The following is a 25,444-nucleotide window of genomic DNA, read 5'->3' on the forward strand; positions in this document are numbered from 1 at the left end:
GTAAGGTTTCGACAGATAAAGGCTGTGATAATAATGTAATGAAATTTAATAAAATTGGCATTATGTTGCCAATGTAGAGCAGTGGTCACCAACCCTGCTCCTGGAGAGCTATTGCCCTGTATGTTTTAGGTATTTTACCACTCTAACAGACCTAATTCCTATTAATAGCCCATTATCAAGCCCTTGACAAGCTTTAGCTGATTGGCAGCAAGTTAATAATTAGACTCAGGTGCTTTGGAGGGGGGAGATACCTACCTACCTACATGCAGGGCAGTAGCTCTCTAGGGGCAGGGCTGGTGACCGCTGATGTAGGGTATGGAGCCTATGTGATGTAAGACATTATCCATTTCACATTATCCAACAGGTCATTCATATTGAATGTGACTCTTAATGGGTACATTTTACATAGGCCACACAAAACAAATTTAAAGTCTCCCCCTACAATAGATGGCTTTTTAGAATTTCACTTATATGCTACTTAGATACAAACCACAAACAAAAAGAGTGTACTTATGGGCTATATTTTTTATATCATGAAGAGTTGTTTGTCCTCCGAACAAGGGTAAATTTCTTTTTCTTTCTTCTTCTTATTTATTTGGTATTTTTGCCCTTATTGTATTAGTTTTATATTAATTTTTTCGTTTTATTTAATTACTTGATATAACCTTGAATGATATCTTATCACACAATAATGTACCATCTACAAGTGCGTGGATGCTGAAATATGTCTGTATGTTTGCTGATGTTCTTCAATAAAGGGGGAAAAAAGGTGGAAATTCATAAAGGTCAAGGGGAAACACCAATCGACAGGGAAACGGACTTTGGCATAAGAGAAGACTGAAATACCCTGATCAGATCACAGACTATACAAGTTATAATGTAACAACAACAGCAAATAAAAAGTCAATTATAAACAGGGGGTCATGAGTCCATACCCCCCACACACCCCCAGACACCCACCCACACACGTTTCTGGTGGAAAATTTGGATTTTTCATATTTTATTTGTTCAGTTAAAACTGTAGTAATGAATATTATGTTAAAAATGGATCATATGGCTGATATGAATTGATAATTATTTCCCTTAGCTTTTTTGAACTGGCATTTATTGTTTTTGTTTTGCAACTTAACTGTTTTGATCTGGTCTCACCTCTCTTATCAGTGTCCTTGCTCTATGGCTGCTGAATGTGGGCAACTTTTTGCCAAAACAACTTTATAAAGTGATAGTATGTCAGTGTTGTGTTTACAGCTTGTTGCACTGCCCCCAGTGGCACAAAGTTTTTTTTTCTTTGTCTGATACATCAAGCAGTTTGAATAAGTTGTTTAAATTCTCAAATTCCCTGCAAAAATAGAGGGCATGACCTCAGTGGTGCCAAATGGTAACTATGGTAATGGTTAGAAATATCTAATGACAGGCCTATATAACACTCAGTTGTCTGCAACTCACCAGAGCAACTAAGCTCACGGGCTTATGTTAAAGCTAAAATGTGGTGTAAATTCACCAAAAGCTGAGCTGTGGGAAAACTAGGAGTAAATGTAAAAATATCTTAGGAAAAATATTAGGATTCATGTATGATTGTATATCTGATAAAATTTCTACTTTTGGATCTTCTAGTAGATTTCTCTTGGTCTCACTGGTCAACTCACCAAAGTCATGTACTGTGTGTCATTAAGCAGGTCATAAAGGATTCAGCAACATGAACTAGACTGCACTTCTAAATCAGTCACCCTGAAAACTGAAAAAAAACCATTTTTATTCAGTTGTTCCCTATGAACATGTGAAGGAAAATGTACAATATTCCAAAATGTTGGCTGTCTCTTGAATTACTTAAAAATTTCAACTACACACATATACTCGTTAGAAAAACAACGCTAAAACATGCTATCATTACATCCAAATACTTCTTAAAACATCAAAACACAAACAAACAGGGACCTCCACATGTCTTATAGGCAGTGTAGACTGTGAATGCTGCAGGACAGCATACAGTAGCTTCAAAAAATGCTTCACATTGCTTCACATTGAGAGAGAAAAATATGCTCCACATTGAGCAACAAACTGGTCGTGTGAGAACTGGTAAAACATATAGCAAAGGCCTCTAGAGCATGCTTAGCTCAATGAGACGGCCTGCGAACACGCCTAATGTGCCGATGAGACACACAGCCATGAAGACACACAGCAGGATGTGATCCAACACCATGGCCACAAACTTCCACTCTTCAGCCGCCTGGCAAAGAGAAGGGACAGTATGTCACATACACAAAAATAGGACTCATTGAAGAACCATATTAGAAACACATTTTGTTATAAGAAGGATTACATTGTTGGATTCTTCATCTGATTTCATGGTTTCTGCAATGTACTTGACCCCTTCAATGGCACTGCGGACATCAGGATTCTTAATGATGGGTGAGTGGTAGGGCTCAGGGGTGGCCTGGCTGCCAGAGATGTCTGAGATGTCAAACTCGGCACCATAGATGGGTTTACTCTGCTTTTCCTTTCCTGGGCGCTTCATTGTTGAGAAGAACATGATGTTGGGGATGGTTTCAATAAAAACCTGCCAAGGAGGATAAAATATTTGCACTGTGTCAAGGATTATTTACAGCGGCAGAGCAATTTAAAAAAAAAAAAGATGTTCTGCCTGTCAGCACTAGATGGCAATATAGTACAAAGGATAAAAGGATAACTGAAGCTTGCCAAGTAGCTTCAGAAGGAGAATTATTCATCTCTAGCTATTCAGCTCTATGATGAAAATTATTTGTCATCATTTAGTTCCCCTCTGCTCACCGTGCGGACCCAGTCAGGCATGGTGTGAGTGCTCGGGGAGCGGTGGTGGGTGTTGATGACAATGACGGTAATGATGATGGAGGCAATCACAAAGACCATGGTGAAGAGCATGTACTTCCCAATGAGAGGCACAGCGCTGGAGGTAGAGGGGATCAGCTCCACAATGACCAGCAGGAAGACAGTCAGAGACAGCAAGACGGAGATACTGAGAGTCATCTTCTCACCTGGGAGACATAGCAAACCGTCGTCACTGTTTGTACTTCTTAATTTGTCTAAAAGTCATCAAGGGGCACAGAATGCCATGAAATATGCAGTTGCTGCAAACATAACACACAATCTTCATCAGCAGATGGATTTTCAAAAGCTCCAAAACATACTGGAGGGACCTTGATGTGAGATTGTTTTACAGGTGCTGGTTCCAAAGTCACAAATGAACTTATAAACTCAGAAAATAAACTATATATTTTTTCCTCACACAATATTATGTATATTTTTTCAGACTTTCCCCTAATCTTTGCTTTTTTCTTGTGAGTTACTGGATAATTTAACTCCTCATGCTTCTAAAATTATTAAAATAAAACAAGGGGGGGAAAAATCTGTCACAGATAGGTCACAAATAGTATATATAACTACTGATAGATTGTGAGCAGTTTGTAACTACATTGCTTTGTTTTCAGGGGCCACAAAGGAAAAAAAGGTTAGCAACTCCAGATTTAGACCATAACATATGTGCCATCTGCTGAAGAACTGATAAGATGTTTCTATGAGCATATAGTTAAATAGGACAAGTAGTATCTTAGTAAGACACACTCTGTGTTAACCATCTTTACTTTAAAGGATATGTTGAAATTATCTTAAATGTGGCAGCTCCACATTTTCCACTCTATTTTTAAGTGCCTATTCCTGATATCTACAACATGCAATTTTATTGGATTGCCACAAGGGAGAGCCCCTTGTATGAGCCCAACACTTCCCTAGCTATCAAATCAGGAATCTACTCTCTAGCATTGCCACACAATAACTGTACTGTTCACTCATTCAAGCAAATTATGTTTAAAAAAGCATTAGATGCCCTTTTTTTTGTTTGTTTTTGTTTTTTCTAAAACCAACAATAGAACAAGAAAGATGGTTTTGACACCATTTCACAACTAGAATGCAAGACATGTTGTTTTTGTTGCTCAGCAAGAGTGGTTATCCCAGAGAGAGTGTCTTTTGGCGCCAGCTTCTCTTCCACACTATCCTGTCAGCAGCCATATCAGAAACAGGGATCAAGTGATGTATTATACATTAAAGCAAAGGCCCGCTTTCAGACATGACAGCACAGAGGGACCCTGGGTAATGAGGCAGACCTACACACTGGGAACACAGCCAGATGTGCACAGGAGCTGTGCAGCCGATACAGGGACACCTCAGACTGACAGGAAGAATTAACAAAAACATTTTGTCCAACACAGTGTCAGCTGATATCACAAAAGCACAGATAATAACGCAGACATGTAGCAAATCTACAGTAGATATGAACCCTTTTTTTCAATTTGCAGATATATTTACTGTCATGCAGGTTAAATACAGACTCCCTTCAGTTCAGCATTCGGTCTACTTGGAAAAACAACTTGAGAATGTGAAGCAAAAGCAAACACTGCATCATATTATGTCTGAAAAAGGACTGTTACAGTACAGGTAGCTGGCTCAAATAGTATATGAATTAACTAGCAATGGGCCATGCAGCTTATACCCTAGAACATAATTATCCTGGACAACAGGATAGATGTTTGTTGTATATTGGTATGTGATGTGTGTGATGGATGTTTATATACTGACATCTATACCAAAAAAAGCAGTGAGTTTCTTTCTTTAATGTCATAATGTCACTATACTATTGAACTTGTGAAGGGAAACACTGTGGAACCAGTGTCAACGTACCAGAGTCTGTAGGAAGATAGAAGACCAGCCCAGTCAGGAAGGAGAAGAGCATGCAGGGGATGATAACGTTGACAATGAAGTAGAGGGGCAGACGCAGCATGAGAAAGTGGTAGGTGATGTCCAGGTAAGGGGTGTCTGGGCAGCAGGCGTAATACACCCAGTGCTTCCAGCTGCGGAAATCCTTCATCACCCACTCTCCACTCTCCATGAAGTTACTCAGATCAGGACGATCACTATCCTAGTGAGGAGAAGCAATAAAGAGGAAGATTAAATGATTATTTTCTCATTCAGTTTCTTTATATATTTCTATTATTTAACTTTTATCTTGTCATGTGCATTAGCCTACCAGTGTTAAACTGTTTTTATTTACCAGTATGCTGTTTTATTATTAGCGTGTTTGAATTATACTAACCTGTAGGAACATGGGCTATACTATAAATATTCATTTTTATTGTTTAAGATAAATTATTTTCTCCTGTTTTAATTTTGTTTTGTGATAAGCTCCCTCAAGCTTACCTTGAACTCTGAATATGTTTGGGTTCAGAAGTGACTGGTAAATAGAGCATTAAACTAAACTGTTTAGTTTGTTTGCCTACATTTAAACTGTGTACACAGATGTTGTATTTCACAGTGGGATTTGATGTCACGGTGCAAGTAATGTTGGTATCCTGACGAAAAATGTCAGTTGTATATCATCGTTCATTGTGGTATCAGAAGTTACGTCCCATATACATTTGCGCTGTTTAAAAGGGTTGTCAAGATGTCACGTAAAGCCTTTTTTCACAAGTGGGGATTTACACTATTTGTGTTGTTAAAGGAATATTTTAACATTTTGGGAAATACTCTTATCTGCTTTCTTACCAAAAGTTTGATCAGAAGATCCCACTCTTATGTCTGTACAGTAAATATGAAGGTGGAGCCAGGAGAAGGTTAGCTTAGCTTAGCATAAAGACTGGAAACAGGAGGAAACAGCTAGCCTAGCTCTGTCCAAAAGCTGAAAAAAGTGTACTAATTAACATGTTTCATCCCTTTTGTCTAATCTGTGCAAAAACTGACGAATGAAAAACAGCAAGTTGAGGTTTTTATGGATGATTATGTGCACAACTACTTCTTGGTCCATTATTATTTCTTTCTTTCTACCTGATGACAAGACTGAAGGAAGCCACTGCTCCCGGCCAAAGAACAGTCCTGCACATAACCCCCCTGTAAAACTGCAATTTATCATTTTTGTACATTTTTTATACATTTAGTTAGCGGCTTTTAAAAGTGCCTGTCAGCAGATTTTGTTACGGTTGGAGAGAGCCAGGCTAGCCGTTCCCCAGCTGCTGGATACAGATTCATATTTACTGTACATAAAAGATATAAGAATAGTATCAATTTTCTCTTCTCACTCTTGGCAGAAAGTGAAATTTCCAAATGATTCCTTTAAAGAGAAGGTTTAAATGGAATTACAGGATTGACGACGACCAGGTTTCCATCGTAAGTCCAGGTACCCAGCTTCATACTGCAGTTCTGGAGGTCAAAGGGGAAATGTAGCACAATAATTTCACAGTAGCTCTTGAAGATGGCAGGTGGGTTCCATGTGATCATTCCTGTGTGCTCCAGCAGCACTTTGGTCTCATGAACGATGGCAAAGTCACCATCAGCGCTGCGGGCACAGACAAACACAAGCAGCATCAACATAGGCGGTAATAAGCTAAATGTTAATGCAGGGGGACATCATTGCCTGAGGATGGGTCGCTGCTCCCGCTGCACAGCCCAGCCAACCAGCGCTCGACTCGGCACAAGTTGTTGTGGCAGCGGAGCTGGTTGTCAGGGAAAAACAGCAGTGTGTCAGAGCAGCATATGGTGTGTGTGTGTGTGTGTGTAAGGGGGGAAGGGGGTGCAGGGTGGAGGGGGCTGCAATACAGAGGCCAGATTTAGCCTGATGAAATCTGAGCTTTCACACGCCACATACTAGAGTATAGGAAAGAGTGATTAAAAACATCACTGACAGGTGTGGTGATTGTTTCTAGAGGTCCGGATGCTTGAGGTCACATAAAGCACATAATAATGTATGCAATGGTTTTATAGAAAAAGAAGGACATAGCATGGATCAAATATAACCTGAGAACATACTTGTTGTAGAGAACCAGATCAGGCCGCCAAATGTCAGAGGAGGGAACTCTGATCTTTCTGATGCCACCGTAATCCTCTGGGTTCCACTGCAGGTTCACATCTTTCCATTGCTGGAAAAACAGACAACCAGACAACCAGGACTATGGGAAGCAGTTCAACAATAAAAAATAACATTATAATGTTTAATTTGTTTATTCTAAATGAAAATATGAGCAGAAGATTGTTACTTAAGAAAATGTCTTTTGCATTTTCAAAAATTTTGACACATTTTGTAGAGATAAAAAATCACATCCCAATCAAAAAAAAAAAAAAAATCCTCTAAAACATATTTCTACTGTAAATGAACAGTTTAATTACAACATGCTACAACATGTTCTTTCCTAAACCTGATCAGCTCACAGAAGAATGAAGCAGCACATAACTTTTACAGTTACTGTACTAAACTTTATTTTGTTCACTTGATTGAAGCGGTGAAGTCATGAATGGATTAAAATATTAAATCCCTCTGGTACTACAGAATAACAGACGACCTTTTCTGGAACAAAACCAGTGCTATGCAGTACAAGACCAGTATCTATAACCTCCATAAAGAAGATGGCACAAGAGAATAACATTTTCTGGTACAGGATACAAATCCTTCACACCAGACTCTACAACTAAAACAAAAACCAAACTACAAAACAACAAAACTTGTCTTCTGTTGGCTAGAATTTATTCAATCTATTTTTAAATATATTTATTATTTATTTAATGTTTGTGCTGCACTCTCACAGTAAAAACTTGCTTTTTATTATAGTCAAACCATTTGAAGTGTATGTTTTTTTTACTTGTTGGGACACCAGTATTCGTTTATAACTCCTCAAATTTTGAAAGTGTATTTTTAGCATTTCCTGAGTAAAATATTTGTATATTTGAAATGAATTTCTTGGATATATGTTTTTTCACATTTAAAATTTGTAGCTAGAAGCATGATTGTGTAATCTTGCCCGCTGATTTCTTATTTATTTGAATATATACATCCGTTGGGGGTCTCTACACAATGATCCAATGTCTTCTCTTCTTTTATGATTTTACAACAAAAAAACAAATGTTTGAATCAAACCTGTTTCAGCCGCACGTTGCTGCTGACGATCTGGTTGACCTCATCCTGTGGATCCAGATCATTGTGTTTATAGACAGCTGATGACAGTCTGACAATCTTAATACAGATGGTGTGACATGAGACCTCACCACACTGATGAGCTGGATGAGCTGAAGACCCACTGTCACAACGACCGGGTCCTTGAAGTGATTGACAGGACGGACAACCTTATTGTAACCAGTGAAGAGGGTTTTAACCAGGCGTGTTTCATCAGTGGAGGCCCAGGCAGCACCTAAAACAAACAAGACACCATACAGGATACAGACTTAGTTGTATGAAGGGATTATTTACATCAGCAGTATTTAAACAGTGAAATGACTCTGGAGGGATTGCATGTGACTTCTTAAGCTGCTTCTTCTGTTGGAAAATTAGTATGTTGAGCCAAAGTGGAATATTGCTTTAAGAACATCTGATACTTGATGTGACTTAATCTAATATGAGTTGAAAATAGACGTGACAAGTGTCAGATGCTATAGGTGTAAGATTTGTGCAAATATATTTGCATGCTCATGCACTATGATGTTTGATTTTTAAAGTAGACGGAAATGGATCCACTTGTACATGGTATGTAAACAGTATGTTTGTTTTAGTTTTGTGGGCATTAAATATATCAATTCTGGCAATCAAAAAAAACAAAAAAAAACAACATACACCATTTTCATTTTAAGGGTGTTGTTTTAAATTCAAATCATTATGAGTATGTATTTGTGTGATAAAAATATTTTCGTCAACTTTCCAGGTTGCATAACAAAGATAAAAAGTACATGTTCTCAAACTTCACTGTATACAGTATATAATTGTGAATATACTCACTCTGTTGGATTTTGGGGACTAAATTTGGCAAAACTACATTTAAACATGTAGTGGTAGTTCTGTACAGGTCGTCAATAGAGATATTCTTATGCTATTTCCGCTACATATGTGTCACAAGCCAGAGCAGGATCCCCTTTCATTTTTCAGCTGACCTTGAAACGAAGGTCATTTTCCAGCAACATGTTGTTTGAATGGCTGAATGATTCTTGAGACATTCAACTCAGCAAACTAAGGAAATTGGTCGGCACATAATTATGCAGGTGACTTTGTGTGCTGACAGACAAGATTGAAAAGCAAAATGAAAAGAGGACACATGCTCTTGTCAATCAAAGAGCCATTTTGCACAAAATTGAAAATTGCTCATTAGTTTGGTTGTTTGAATTGGATCAACCTTCACTGACCTGACAGCAGTTTTATTAAACATTATTAATAAAAAAGAGGGTTTAGTCAATGTTTATTCAAGCTTAAACTATTTTTAACTTCACTATGCTTTAAAGACTCAAAGTAATTCAAGTAAAAAGACACTTATTTACACAGTGAACAAGCACACATTTTCTTCACAGTTTTAAATAAGCTCTTACCTGCTAGAATGATTAGATGGAAAATGAAAAATAAAGTATTCATCCTTGCCAATAAACCACGACATCCAAAACCAAGATCCAACTTCAACACGTTGCCTGTTGACCACTTGAGAATTAAAAAGGTTTGACCCACCTAAAACATTCTTTCAGCACTGGCAAATGACTTACTGTACAACCTCCAGGCTCTCCACTGGCAGCCTTGTTGTTATTGTCTGACAGCGGATGTGAGTGACTGACTGCCAATGCTTGTCATTTGAGAGGGCCACGTTCTCTGTCATCTGTTATAAGATCAACATACCAGAGTAATCCACCACTGAAATATCCCATCGTGAACATGGCCACACAAAACCTGGAGGTGCAAAGACACGACACATGCTCATTGCTCTCAGTTTTTCTTGAATCAGTGATAAACTTTTAATACTGCCTTATAATCTCTGTATCTAGACATGTTTATCCCCAAAATCAAAGATATGTTTCCACATTGAATAATGATTTCACAAACATAGTCTAATGTATGAAATATTTTAAATCTTGACTGGAATTTTAAAATGAAGCTTTGTCAAGACTGAATGTTCATTCTTGACCTTGGAAACTTGACCTTGGAAACAGTAGACAAAACAATCTCACTATCAGATGGTCACCAGATTTCTATGTGAATGTCTCGGTGGACGCTCTACTGGTCAAACTTGAGGAGTAAACAAGTCAGTTTGAGGAATGCATGGCCAGACAACTTGCATTTACATGTGAAAGATGTTGAAACATGTTAAATCAACATATCACCTTCTACCTGAAGTGAACTATTCTTGCTCTGTTTATTTATATCTGTTTATTTCTGTATTTTGTATTTATGTATTCAGTTTTTATGTAGTTACAACTTCTTTTTTCTCCCCCTTTTTTGATGGATTTACACATTGGGTGGTGCACCGTTCTCTAATTGTAAACATATATGGAAACATATATAGTATATTCTCATGCTATAATTATGCAATTACTAACTTCATGAATTCATGATTTGATGATATTGAACAGAATGAATAAAGAGCTTTAAAAAAGACTTGCTCCACAATTTATTTTTTAAGGAAAATCTTAACTGTTAAGATATTGCCCAACTAGAGCTCTCCTGTGCAGAATTTAAAGCTACAAAACCCCAGAACATTACTTGTTAGGTAGAGTTACTGGGAAAAAATCAACAACATCTTGAAGCTGTATGAATTCTCTGAAACTATTCTGTATATGAGATGTGCTGTATGTATATAAATGCACAAGCATTTACAGATCATAAATTCATATTTATATCTTAATATTATTATTTATTATCTTAATGAATATATCAATTCTGGTAGAGGGACAATGTTGCTCTCTGAATCAGCTAGTAGGGCTTTAGGTGGAGTCATAGTAAAACTAAATTTATTGGTTTGGTTTCTCCAGATATATTACACTCTACCAAGCCTGTGTCTCATTATGATGCCAGGGTGTGGGGATTTAAGACTTACAAAGGATGTGAACATGTTCAGAATAACATCATGACATACATTATGGGGGTAAATAAATTTGCTTCAACCACAGCTGTGACAGGAGACTCTGAAGTGCGCTGGGCTGTTTGTATGAGTAGACTGTCAAACAGACTGGTGGGTATGAACGATAGCAGACTGTGAAAGAAAATCCTCATGTGGGACACACAGACACGCAGTACTGGATCAGATTATTCACACTTTATTTGAAAAAGTATGGTGTGAGGAAACGTCCAACTTGAAAGAAAAAGTTAATATTGGTTTGATTAGATTTATATAAAATATATAATTTTATATAAATATATATATATATATATATATATAAATTTGTATAGGTAGCTATTACTTTTTTGTTTTATTTTTCCCTGTGTAAAGCTTGTTTTCCCACATTACATGTTTTGTTTGGAACACAGTTGCCAGAAGTGATTATTTATATATTGTATTATTTTGTGTCATGTAATCCCATGTTGAAGGGACTATTTTAATAGTATGAACCATAAATAAAAAAAAAAACAAACATTAATCCATTCATTTATGTGTCTGTGATATAGTCATGTACATTTATAGCATTAACCTTTAACCTTGAAATTAGAGGCAAGTAGGATGAAATAACACAGGCTTAATAAGAGTTTCAATGTTTTAGTTTGTATTTGGTTGATACTATGTAATAAATAATCTTATTTAGTCATATTTTTGTTTGTTTTTTCTTTGTTAAAATATAATAAAGAAGTTCTCAAAAAAGAGAAGTGTGAATTAAATAAGAATTTAATAACAGTTTAGTCATGTAGCCTTTAAACGAATGTGATGAAGTTTTATTTATTTATTTTAAAAGTATTCCAGTGCTTTTCTATGTCTAAAATAATGCCTGAAAATAAATAATATGATAATCTTAGATCATTCATATTTTCAACCAGCCATGTGTTTCCTGAAGGCCAGGTGTTATACCCATGTCTCCTTTCTTTGCTCTGCACCTTCCCCACCCTGTCGGGCCAGTGATGGGTCAGGCAACTCAATTTCCTCACATCCCCAATTCGTTCAATCAGCCAGTCACTCAACCACTGGCCTCATTCATCTCACTTAGGGACAAATGACCATTTTGGCAATGTCTGAATTAAGAGAGATTTGTCTCAACCCTCCCCCCGCTCTTTCTGAATTGACACCATGTAAGCACCGCTTTGCCTTTCCCCAAGTCTGTCATGTAACAGGGGACAAGCCATCATTGTATCTGCTCACCCGACCTGTGGTCCCAGATGGACACTTTGGTGCTCTGTCCACTGTTAATTACAACACTTTCAGGTCTCACACTGTGATTCCAGTCTCCAGATGAGCATGAGCTGTGTTTTTATATCTGCTTTGTAAGTGAATAAAATGTTCAGTGAATCTGAATGAACGTGCCTATATGGTATCTGCAGGGGGTTGATGAAAACTGGACAACATACTGGATGTTTATGCCTCAATGAAGATTAAGAGGATTATAGTTTTTACAGAAGAGATTATGTTTTGAGCAATATATTTCCCATAATGTTCCAGAATAAATATAGGAACATTTTAAATAGGACAGCATTGTAATAATCCTTAAAAAAGAACATCCTATATTTCCATTACCCTTAATTTTACTTTACTCTTATTATGTTATATTACTATTTTTAAAGTATTTCAGCTAGTTTATCAAGATGCAAATATCACAGACCAAATCACTGTTAATGTAAATTTTGTAAAGAAAACTCAGGCACAGAAACAAGAAAACAAGAAAAGTATGTAATAAATAATACACCCTATTTGATGTTCATTATTGATCCTGTTATATGATTACACTGATGCATTTTCTATGTGAAATACAAAAAACTATATCCAGCCATAGTGGGCAAGTAAACATAATTTCCTGTACTTCACATGGGTGACTATTTCTGAATATGTTTTTATATTTCAACATTTGCAAACATATTCAGGTCAGTCTTCTGCAAGTGGAAAGCATTACAATCCAGTCAACAAAGAAAGGTCAGTCCTCTCATGGATCACAGCTTTTCAAATTTAGTCTCATTACTGTGAATAAGGCACATCCAGCACACAATACACTTGGCGGACATCGAGCTCTAGCATGGTGTTATCACAGCATCTGACTGGGAGACAGAAAACGCGATAGCTTTATTGGTGTGGTTTACCTCCTTTCACATTCAATGCCTAATATAGATGACGGTATGATATATTTAAAATGTCTGATAATGGCGGGGGGAGGCTAAACGGTTGGATGAAAATCCAATTTTGCCACACAATCACCAGAGACAAGTCTGAATTTGGCTTACATTAACTCAATGTGATGTGGTCACAAAAACCAAGTGATTAAATGTCAAGCAGTGATTGCTTCTGTTTCTCTAGCTTTGTGGGGACATTTGAGCCACAAAAAACCTAAATGCAAGGAATGGCTGAAGCTACAGACAACATGAGATGCCAAAACATTTACATCAATTTTTATTCCTTAACCTAAAAGCTCTCGTCCCCACAGTCACTGCAGAGAAAAAAGTGTGATTTAACATAAAATGTGACGTACTAAATATACAATCCAAACTATTTATATCTGAGAAAACAGTGATCATGTAATGAGCCACAAATGACTGTTTCTGGTTGGTTCTTGGAAATTGCTTGGAAAGACATAACCTGTGAATAATTAGACCTAAAATGCATAAATTTCATGTGACAATGTTTGCACATATGTATATCCAGTAATTAACGATCTCTTGCATGCATACAGTGGTGTTGCCTCAAGTATTGTGGGTTTGGTTTTGATCTCACCGTGAATCAGTGTGACTGATGCGTTGTTAGAGGGGTTTACGTACAGTCATGTCATGTGTAGCTTTTAGGAACAAACTGTCATTCTGAATATGCAAGATGAAGCACTAACATGCCCTTCTGCTAAGGTCAAATATGCTGCTAGTGTCATTATTTTAAAGTCGTATGAAATATTTTACATATTTTTTAAGCTTCATTTAAAGTATACAGATGACATTATTCTGTATCTTTTTTATTGTCAACAAATCTCATTTAACCATTTCTCAGTTCTCTCTAACTTCTCCAGCCTGTCTGTGGCTCTCAGTCCCAAACCCATTGGTTTCATACATTTTTAAAATCAGGTCATGAATATAAAGTGTAATTCTTCCAAAAGGCAAAGTAATCTCATGAAACAGCTGGGCACTGCAGTTTTTAGGAAATATTACTGAAACAGGACTAAATAGTGTCTTTGTTGGGGACTATTGCCAGTGGCAGATTAATACATGAAGTATTTGGTGCTCTTATGAGTATTCAAAAGCACCAGGATGATTTATGTAGGATTGACTGAATATAAACACAGCACCCATTTTCATTGCAATAAAGGAACATTTCCACCAGTGCAACAACGTGGCTTGATGTGTTTTTGGACACAGATGGGGGCCTATGACACAGAGGAATAAGCAATGTATATCCAGCTTTGGCTACACAGGCAACACTATAAGATACATTCATTGTTGGTTTTGGTCTTTTCATACTATTTGTTGACATTACAACAAATATAGCATATTGCCAGTCTTGCCCTTTAAGGCAAAAAAAAAGATAGTCTGAAGGAAGTTCATGTGTAATTTCACAGGCAGCATTTACACCTGCATCACTTCAAGGGTCACCATCTCTGAGCAGTCTACATGAATATGACTGTTCTTTGCCATAATGAAACATTTTATTTAAAAAAAAAGCTTAGTTAAAGCTGCTACAATCACAATTTTTATATTCACAATGGATTAAATGACTATTGATTATTTGTCAGATGCAGCAGGCAGCTGTTTACAGCAGAAAACACTGATAAATCTACCGTACACTACCTGCTCAGCACCAAATGGATCACAGAAAATGTTAGTGACTATCTGGTGAACATAGTGGAGCATTTAGCAGCTAAAGAGCCATAAGCCTGAAGGTTTGAGCAAAACAGAGCTCCAAATAAATGTTTGTGTAGTAATAATAATGTTAAATAATGTTATTTGTAAATAAGAAACTGTTTGCTAATGCATAAACAAGCTTGTTTCTGCTGCCCCCCAATGGCCAATAAATCAGTTGATGGTACTTTAAACATAAATTTAATGCTGATTTTTATTCTAGCGATTCAGATGACTCATTAAGTATTCATTTCTCAAAGCGAGGTTTAATAAATTAAAGTGATCATGCACAAGTTGTGTACAAAAACATTACAGTAAAAAATTAAATTCACAAATAATGCTGTTTATAACACAATAAAAGTGTTAAGGTCTGGCAAATGCACCAGTGTGTACACATGGACAGGAAAGTCTTAAAGGCTCATTCAACTAAGAACTGCAGGTTACATAAAAACAGTTGAGGAGATAAAAAAATACAGCATCATAAAAATTACCCCAAAAGATCAGTAGCTTATCTTTACATCCAGCTATACAATGTTTCACAGAAATAACTGCGCTGCAGGCAGCTGGGAATGTGGACTATAACTACTACAGAACAGACGAAAGCAAAGTCACAGCGCTACACGATCTTTAACACATGCTGGGTTACAACTACAAAGCAACAGAGACCTCACACCATGCATGCTGGTCTGTCAACTTTTGAAAATCCCCCGACAAAAATGGGGAGACATAGAGTACGTACAAGTGTAAGGTTCATCGTCCACACCCAGTACATGGGAGGACTGGTCAGCACTAGTCCATACACAGGGCATTTTTAAAAAAATGTATCAATCAATGTACAAACAGTCATTCAAGTCTTTACACAAACGAATGATTAGAGAGCTGTTCTATAAAAGTCCTGATTTGTGTTTAGAAGAGCACATCTTCATTTTTAATGAGCGCCTCCACCACCTGTCTCTGGTAGCGGATGTCATTGAGTGCTGTCACGGCGTCCAGGTTTGGAGCGCGCATTAGGGTGGGCCCAAAAACAATGGCGAGGTTCTCCGCGTTCATCAGGTTGAATTTCTCGTTCTGTGTCACCCTGAAATGTTAATGAAAATTAGAAACATACACTGATACTGAAAATACTTGCAGATTTTGATTTGAATCTTATAAGCAAGAGGAGACAACATAAATGAACATATATGATATTCAATGTAAAATATTTCTTTGCCATCATTTGAGCTCTATTTAAATTTGAACATTAAGTATTCAGCAAGGATTAAATTTAACAATAAGGTATTCAGTTGCATAAGATTCAAATCTTATTAGCTTGCGTTATTTGGTTGGGTTGCTCACCTTTTTAAGTGTGCCATGAGGTACTTAAGAGTTTCACTGTGTGATGGCGGCAGCAGAGCTAGAGCCTCACGGAAAGCTTCAAGCTTCTTTTCAGGGTCTGTGAGCTCTGAGAAACAGAAGGGTGTATGCTGTTAAAATGGCCAGAAAAGACTATCTGAAGTTATTTCCTGAGTAGTAATAAAAGCCATTAGTCTTCAGGAGGGCATCTGAGGGCATGCTGCTTGAGATAAATAACGCAAATGAACACTTTGACTGTGCTCTTGACTGTATAGTCGTGGTTTTTTGCAAATTAGGTGAACAATTGGAGTTGAATATTTATTCAGGACTTGTGGACATAAGTTTGGAAAGTCATTGGCTGATTCCAAAAAGTAAGTATAAGGCCACATTTCCACAGTTCTACTGTTATCTGTTATTGAGGAAAATTAACGATCAACACTTTGTTATTTCAACAAGGTGGAAAAAAGAGGTGGAAAAAATAACAAAAACTACCAACAATGTAATGCAGTTCAACATAACAGCACCACAACTGCAGCCTCAAAATTTGAAATAAATTATATAAAAACTTCTAAACAACATGGTCTCCATAAAAATCAAATAGCATTTGGTGGATTCCATTACGTTGTACAAGTGTTAATACTGTAAATATTGATGTAAACAAACAATGAATAAATGTGGAGTCTCGTTTTCATGACCACATGAAGCAAAAGGCACAAAATGTATTAATGACTGTCAGTGAAATCCAGCGCATTGAAACAGGTGTGCCTCTGACTTATTTGTCTAGTTGTGACTTACTCGCAGCCTCGATGAACCTGGGGTAAGCATCGTATGAGATGATGGGAACAGGCAAATCCCTGAGGTACAGTTTCAGTGCACCCGTGATGATATTGATGTCTTCATAGGCGTTCACTGAGATGTCTGTCTTCTCGCCAGCTGTGAGGATGCGTGATGGAACAAGAGAGACAAAAAGAAGAAAGGGAGATTGAAAAAAACCCCCAAAAAACGGCTCACATCAGCACTTTCACATCACAGTGTGAATTGAGGAATAAAGAGATTGTGTTACTGTGGGTGGAGAGAAGATCTACTCTCGCTCTGTATTTTGCATAGTAGCTGCTATCATCCGCCTGGCCTGTTTTATTCTGACTTTCCCTCAGTTATGCATGCTTTCCAGAACAGGCCATGGCCTACTTGTGCTGGCAGACTGAACATCACAGTGCTGTGAGCTGGAATGACACTCTGTCATGGATGATCTCCCACATGCGGATCTGGCTAAGAGTTTAGCCCATTGCTGCAGGGTTTTTCTTACAGTTAAAATTCACACTGCACTGGGCCAAGACAGGCTCATTCTCACTAAGTCCACTATTGAATCCCAACACAGCAGAGGAGTTGTTTTTTTTTCTACAGATATATTTAAGTCAGAGAGAGTATATCCATGGTTTGTATCCCCTGAGGTCTCCCCTGTACACACTGTGAAACCCTGCGTGCAAGGGACATTTCCGGATCTGCACTCCCAGATGGACACTAATCCCTCACAAATGTGTCACTTTCTCATTAATCTGAAATGTTCTGAGCGTCTTATGTAAACATATGTGAGCACACACTGTCAATCGTCATGTTGTGAGTTGACAGAAATCTATAAAACTGTTAGTACACGCTGAACCAAAGGAACACAAACCTTTGTCAAATGCCACTTTGACTTCTTCGACTGAATCACTGAATCCAGATATTCTGTAGAGGCCTTCAGACTTCAGTCCTTCAGGAAACAAACAAGAAGTAAACAACCTTTCAGACACTGTAAGGGCTGTCATGAGTAATGTAGAAAAATTCACCTGCATGTATCGCCTTGGGTAATTTTGAAAAATGCCATTAAACACTCTTAAATATGCATAAGGAATTATGGATAAAATGTCCACAATGTCACACAATGAAATAACATGGGCAGATGCATATAGTTTTCTGCATCGCTGGGCAAAATAATAAAGACATAAATCAAACTTAGCTACAGACATATATTAGAGGGCAGACAATGAGTTTCCTACATAGTTGAATGATTTAACTGAGATGCAATCAACTAAGGCAGCAGGAAACAGAGTAATGTATTCCTCATTACACGTTTACAATTACCAGCACTCTCATCAGTCCTCTCAGTCATAACCCCCCCAAAAACTCATTAACTCAGTTAGTAAGTAGTATGCACTGTGGATTGTTTACTCTTAAATTAGAGGAAAGCAGTTTTACAACAAGCATTGTAAATACAGTGTAAACAGGTATAAAGATGTCAAATGTTGCTAAAAATGAGTTTTGTTCAAGTTATCTAATTTAAAAATATTGCATTGGAAAGAACAACATCATTTTTTCAGAATAACTTTAGATAGATTTAGATTTAGACAGATAGATTTGAAACACTTCCTTTTGAAAACTATGTATCTGAATTTATGTGGTGAGAGTTCCCTTCTTTAAAACGTCCATAAGGTAATTTCAAGTTGTTTCAGTTTCAAAAACTTGATATTATTATTATCATTATTGTTGTTGTTTTTAGGTTTCACAAATTCAAATGGAAAATTCAAGTATCCAATATTGAAGTTGCTCAGATTTCATTTTTAGATCTAAAATTCAAGTCAGATCAAAAGATGGAGTTGCTCAAATTGGATTTGCAGAGTTCAAAACCCAAATTCAAGATGAAAAATTAAAACTCAAACATTCAGACTGTCAGGGATAATTAATCAAGCATGAATTCAGTCAATGAGACACAGTATAGGTTTTGACAGTCATATGATGCAAGAAAGAAAGAATTATAAAATAAAAAAAATACAAAAATTACTGGAATTACAGAGAAATTAAACCACATTCATTCAGATAGATTGTTATAGATAGATAGAAATAAAATATCCCAATACCATAAATTCAGTGGCATTTAAGTTAAGTGTTGAGTGGGATTCAAATTCACAATTAGGTATTCAGTTGCTTATGAGAATCAAATTATTATAGCTGATGCCATAGTTCTTTGCATTTCAGACCCTTGAATGTAAAGCCTCCATCCAGAGAATTATTGTCAGCAAGAAAGAGTCTAGTTTTATAGCTGTTAGGCCTTCAGGGATTCAATAATTCAATTAGCACTTAAACTAAACCATTCATCACATTTACATCTAGGAAAATAACACTCTTCTTTTGACCTATAGAACATTTGAAAGACACCTACACAACTACACACACATACACAACTAACCTCTGGACTCAATTTCTCGTATGCACATGTCCACCACCATGGGTCGCGCTGTATTGTAAGCTTTCACCAGGGTCGTGAGGTCACAGCTGTAGACTTTACGGATGTGTCTCAGGTCTGGCTTGCAGTCGTTGGGAACCAGAGGTGAGCATTGTTTGTGGACATTCAAACCACAATCTACAGAGAGACAAAGAGCAGGTTTAGTTGAAGTCATTTCATCTCTGAACTGAGGGCTATTATATTGTGTGATATTATTGTGTAAATTAACATTCAACACCAAGTCAATTTTGAATCGGTTGGCCTGTTTAATATGTGTTTTGGCTTGCAATAAAGAGTTCATCCCTTTGATCAATATTTGCTCCCTAAGTGTCACGAGACTGCTGGAGAGCTCCTCTCTCTACCACGTGTGGCATTGAAGTCACCTTGAGCAGCAGAAATATCCAAAGGCACCTCTAGAGGGCCTTTTATAGATCAAAATAGAACAATAATGACCCACACAGCACAGAACAGAAAATTCATCTAATGTAGGAATGATTTGTGTACATCTTTAATTTCAAATTGTGTAAAAACAAAAAACTTAGTGATTCAAATAACAGGCAAATGCATTCATTTAATTATAATTAAGCTACGTGGGGAAAATCCCTTATTGTTTGGGGGGGGGGGGTTGTCTGCTAAATGGTATTTTAGGATGCATCTCACTGGGTGTTCAAATGGCATATTAGTCATGATGGCAGTGTAAGTATCCCACACTGTGTTTTGTCTTCAGTCACAGTGGATGGGGCCTGAGGCACAGCTGTTTCATGGCAGGATTCACCTTGTTGGGAACAGAGGAGCCCAGGGAGAGCAGATGCAGAGAGAGACTCCAGCCCAGCTTTGTAACAGAGACGCATGGAGAGAATTAGAGGAACACTGAAAACACTGTGGCCTGGAGGACAGCAGCACTGCTGCGCGCTCTATTCTTTTCTCAAATCCAAGCTCACACACAATGGCTGTGGAACTAGCAATTCAGGCGCTGCGGGCTACACTAGACCTAGTTTCCCAGACTTAAATGGGGCAGCTCTTCAAGCTCTTAGATCTTTAAGCCTTCTTCAAGTTCTGAAAGGGTTTTTTTAGGGGGACAAATACCATATGTTTTTTTATTCTAAAAAATGAAAAAATAACATTTTGATATCTCAGAAGAATTTTACCTTTTAATTTTATATTCAAATAAAGCCTCAACTTCTGAAAGCATAGAATCTATGCCTCTGGAGGACTTCAGACAATATTTTGATTAATATGGGTCCCTGGAGAAATTCACGCAGCCTGCATTTATATGCATTGATGCAGAAATGTAATTACCTTAAGAGACGATTCTCTTAAGGACACAAGACAGGCAGTATAATAGAGGAGGGCTGTCATCGGATATGTCTGCTGTGCTCAGGTTGTCTATATGTGTGCACTGATGGCCCTATAGGTCCCATGTGGGGCGGGTGAGAGTGAGACAGGGGCCCGAGGGACACCAGGAGCCAGGAGACAGGCTATGCTGCTTTACTGCACCGTCAGCTCTGTTGCTATGGCGAGGAGGCTGCAGCTCAGGTTTGGCTAAAAGGCTCTGAGAAGACGTTTAATGGTGGCTTGCTGCTAATTTCTAATCAGCACATTATCACTGTGTCTAACCCCTACTATGCTGGAGACATGCAGTGCTGAGTTACTAGTTGAAACTGGTCCCTTTGAAAACAAACAACACCACTTGTATTTGTCAGATGGTTTGGTTTTTCTACGAAGTATTTAAGTTGAATAAAGGTTGAGCTGCGTGACCTAGCTCTTTGGTTGAAGCCGCTGAATTTTAATGTGTGTGGAAACAGAGCTCTTTCCCCACGCTCCGAGCTCTGCTCCTCATTAAAGAGACATGCCAGCTTTGTTTTCCTTCATGGGCATGATGGGATGAGGCTGGGGGGCGTACTCTGATGAGGAAATGTGGCACAACAAGCACAAGCAGAGGCTGGCTTCCTGGCGCACGGCCAAAAACAGTTCACACATGCAAAAAGAAAAGGGGGTGGGAGAGCATTTTTTGGTATGCAAATTTAGGCATCATGTGAGACTTTGCTGCCCTAGATTCTGGTAGCTGTGGTCGAGTGTGAAGGAATGGCAGTGTAAGAGTCTATAAAGATAGGCTGCAAACGTATATGCCTTTATTCTGAATGTTGTCAGCTCTCAAAATCAAGACATCAATAATTAACGTCTGATTCCCACAGATTTGTGGGACACACTTTGTTTCATCAATAAAACATCAAAGACACACATAAGATTGTATTATAGCTCTATTCTGGGATGGGAAACGAATTCCAACAACAGCTTCAGTGTAGCAGAAATCTCAACAGAGTATTTCATGAGCAAAGAGGCAAATATACCCTTACAATAACATGTATATGTTAAATCAATCACATAGACTAAAGGAATATTTAAAAAGACTATTGTTGCAGATTATAGGTGTATATTAAAAAATATGCTCACACCCTAATGATATAAAGCATTCATAAAAATACAGAGAAATATAAAAAACTGAGCTTAACACATTAATTTTGTCAACTGCATGATACTATAGTTAGCCTACTATTACATGTTTACCGGATTATATTGCAGCTAATGTTTATCCATTACAATCATGAAAGTGGAAACACAGACAGCCTTTGTTACTGTAATAACAGCCTAACCCTGAGCTAAAAAAAAAAAAAAAAAAGTTGTTATTTGTGAAAAGAGCCACTTTTAGATATTTTAAAATAATCTGTCAGTACTGAAAAACTCCTTCTGCTTATTTTCCCATTCACAAAGAAATAAGTAGGTCAGAAATAAGGTTATAACACTATGTAAAAGGATCAGTTACATCATAGCTATAGAGCCCTCATTTCATTTATTATACAACCCCTAATCCAGTGCACAAATTACTGTTAGGATTTTAGATTAAAACCCAGTAATCCAGCTCCAGATGCACTAAAAACCAAGTAACCCATATACAGTAATGCTCACTTTGTACTGTATAAATGCAATTAGAGAATGCTTTGAAGTGATGAGACCATGTTTGTGTACCTGCACATTTGACCCCCTGAGCCATCAGTCCCCACATGAAGCTGGCACAGTGTTCACACCAGTGAGGTCCCCGAAATGTATGGACCTACAACAGAGAGGAGGACAGTGACAGATATTAGTGATGAGGTGCAATAACGAGACAGAGAGAGAGCAGCTGGGAGTTGCAGCTATTTACTCCATAGATACCCCATCCCCTTCTTCAGCAGACCAGGAGACCCGTATGTGCTGCCATCTTAAATGAGGCAGAGACAGAGGAGGAGGAGGAGGATCTGTGTGTGGCGGAGGATTGTTGTTTCAACAGATCCTCAAACTGACAATACTGAGGTGGGTGCTGCGAGGAGGCTTTGCCATCATGGCACAGTAGGATTCTGACACTTCACCGGAGCGATAGTGCAAGTTGTCAGGGAAATTTGCTATGGAAACAGTAGAGGGTCTCCTTGCTCGTGTAGGAAAGGGGGAGCCCCACACTCCACCAGGTAACAACATCCCAGCCAATCAGGAAGGCCTCTGGGAAAAAGAAGCCACAACTCTCCCAGTTTGCATCATCTCAACAGCAGCTACAGCAGGGAAATCATATATAATTACTGTATCACCCTGTAAGTGTTCCTGAAAAGTTCCAAAGCAGTTAGCCATCATTAATTAACGGTGAACCAGTTTACCTGGAGCGATATCATCTGTCACTTCTTTCGGTGTCTCTTCATGTTTATAAAATCTCAGTATTGTACCTTTAATGCATGCCCAATCAATTTGTGCTGTGAGTGAATTTGTACAATGGTATCATTATTTTTTGTTTTGATGCGTGACACATATAACGCCTGTTTATAAGCAAGAAAAATGTCTTAATGTGACCTGCATGACTAAAACCATTTACTCAGAGTAATTCATTTTAGAGTTTATGGTATATGGTCGTCTCTTGGTTGTGCTGGAAAACGGAAATTGTAGCAAAGCTTTGATTAGTCCCAGATCTATAATATTCTATAAACACCATAAAGAAGGATATAGACTTAATTTGCAAAGTTTTGGATTTAGACAGCTATATCTGGTCCAAGACATTGTTGTGATGTCTTAAATGTTTGGTAATAGATTAAAATATTCTGGTTATTATAGTTTTTCTTTGGTTGTGGGAGGAAAAACACAGGAACACCACTCTCAAAATGTTGAAATGCAACATTCAGTAACACAAGAGAACAAAGAAGCAGAAAGAGACTAGTGAGCATCAGCAGTTCAAAGCCTTGTAATATTTATCTCCCTGCTTTCTATCCCATTAACCAGCCAAACTGGGAGACTGAGCCGGAGCCAAATAGAGATACACTCCTCCACTGTTTCCCCTCTCCATCGGCCTAATCTCTCCATCTGGTGCTCAAACTAACAGCAGTGGTCCACAGACCACCCAACAGATTTTCTTTTGATAAAGGCTCACTGGACAGACCAAAACAGCTCAGTTTTTCATCCTCTCTCCCACTCAGTAACCCCCCCCCCCCCCCCACTCCCCATCAAGGGAAGCATGAGAAGCTGCCCTCAGGCCACACATGATGAAATGAAAGCAACATTTTGCAGATGACAAAAGCTGCCAAGAGTTTTTTGTAAGTTGATTGGAGTCTCACCTTGAAGTTGTGGACTTTCTCAGATTTCGGTGTTCGGTCGCTCTCCTTCAGTGAAGCTCTGCGTACAAGTGAGGTGAGCTGTGAATAGGCGAATAGTTTAAGTGGCTGCCAGAAAGTGGCTGGCGGTTTCTGTGGCCCCATCCTCATCCCCAGAGCTGCCGCCAGAATATCCTCCTGATTGGCCTCTCGCTTGGCCTTTTGCACTAGAGACTTCTCTTCCTTGTGAACCTCGTAGGACTCTTTAGACGGCATTCTGGTGCTGCGGTCTCCCAAACCAGACGAAGAAACAAACCCAATGAACAAGTCCAAAAATGGAAGGAAAACTCCTTGATGCTCAAAGCAAGTCTACATCAAGCAGCATTGTCCCTATCAAATGGAGACATCACAGACAAACAAATTGCTCATTCAAACTGTGAAAAGAGGCTCTTTTAAAAGAGTCAGACAGAAAAAAAACAGAACCCCTTTTTTTAAATCCTCTCACAGCAGTGACAGTAGATCAAGTGGAGCCTCTGTGATGGGAGTACCAGATTTTATACAAAAGAGGTGCAGCCCTGGGTTTTCATGTGGTTCTCTGGGAACGTGTATGCAGATGAGCAGAGTGGTTGCGTTAATCCTCTCCTCCCTGTGCAGAGCTGATATTCTCCCTGGAACAGAGACAGCGCGCTGTGTATGGATGCTGTCAGGGCGGGCAGAGTGAGGGGGAGGAGTACGGGGGCGGACCCTGTGTAGTAGTCACAGCAGATTAAATGGATCCCATCAGCCAATCACAGCATGCACACACAGGCTTTATAGTGGCGGCTTCCCCGCCCCCACACAGCCACCTCCATCAGATATCCAAGCAGGGGAGCCTGGGTAGGATGAAATGAGAGTGGGATGATAATGAGCAATGAATGAGTCATGCATCAGGAGTGGGCCGCTGCCTGGAGAACTTGCGACAGCAGTGGGCCGTTAGAGAGAGGATGCTATTTTCAAAATCATGTTGCCACAGAAACTGGTCATTTGCTGGGACCACAAAGAGCAAAATCACAAAGCGTGCAAGCAAAATATGAGGTCACTGATTTGAATGCGCCCTTTAATACAGTAATGCACTAGCAATCAAACAAACAAAGAGCAGCAGTTAAAGTAAAAATTAACACAAAAACTGAACATATAAAATAGAAAATGTATTAAAAATAAAATAAAATAAACAGAAATGTAAAACAATTCTTGTTTTTTCAAGAGCACATCATGTTTTAAACAATCCAGCCACACAGCAATGAAAAAGCTTGAATGTGCTTGAACTTCAGTAAAATGCACATTATAGACATTTCCTCTTTGGCATATTTAAGTGCCAAATGAGTGCTCTGCTTGAGAAGACTAATCTGTGCTGTAACATGCTATGCTGTATTTCTTAATTAATGTATTTTATGCTTTGAATTATTGTGTATGAAACATGCAATATGAATA

At 38.2% G+C, this 25,444-nt stretch overlaps 2 protein-coding genes across 2 annotated transcripts; both read right to left on the reverse strand.

Annotated features, from left to right (window-relative positions):
• Positions 1-1,736: 1,736 nt before the first annotated feature.
• On the reverse strand, positions 1,737-9,630 carry LOC137192699 (acetylcholine receptor subunit alpha-like). Its single transcript, XM_067603583.1, has 9 exons — positions 9,364-9,630; positions 8,059-8,201; positions 7,931-7,975; positions 6,829-6,938; positions 6,163-6,358; positions 4,711-4,948; positions 2,788-3,011; positions 2,321-2,557; positions 1,737-2,227 (listed from the first exon to the last, which is right to left on the reverse strand). Exons 1-9 carry the CDS (start codon positions 9,404-9,406, stop codon positions 2,099-2,101), a joined length of 1,365 nt encoding a protein of 454 aa, XP_067459684.1. The 5' UTR covers positions 9,407-9,630; the 3' UTR covers positions 1,737-2,098.
• A 5,328-nt stretch (positions 9,631-14,958) lies between these two features.
• On the reverse strand, positions 14,959-24,749 carry chn1 (chimerin 1). Its single transcript, XM_067603584.1, has 7 exons — positions 23,999-24,749; positions 22,395-22,479; positions 19,332-19,505; positions 17,781-17,858; positions 16,901-17,038; positions 16,109-16,214; positions 14,959-15,851 (listed from the first exon to the last, which is right to left on the reverse strand). The coding sequence occupies exons 1-7, from the start codon at positions 24,248-24,250 to the stop codon at positions 15,680-15,682; spliced, it is 1,005 nt and encodes a 334-aa protein (XP_067459685.1). The 5' UTR covers positions 24,251-24,749; the 3' UTR covers positions 14,959-15,679.
• Between the last annotated feature and the right edge of the window lie 695 nt (positions 24,750-25,444).

Source organism: Thunnus thynnus, chromosome 11, assembly GCF_963924715.1.
Source record: "Thunnus thynnus chromosome 11, fThuThy2.1, whole genome shotgun sequence".
Classification (NCBI taxonomy): domain Eukaryota; kingdom Metazoa; phylum Chordata; class Actinopteri; order Scombriformes; family Scombridae; genus Thunnus; species Thunnus thynnus.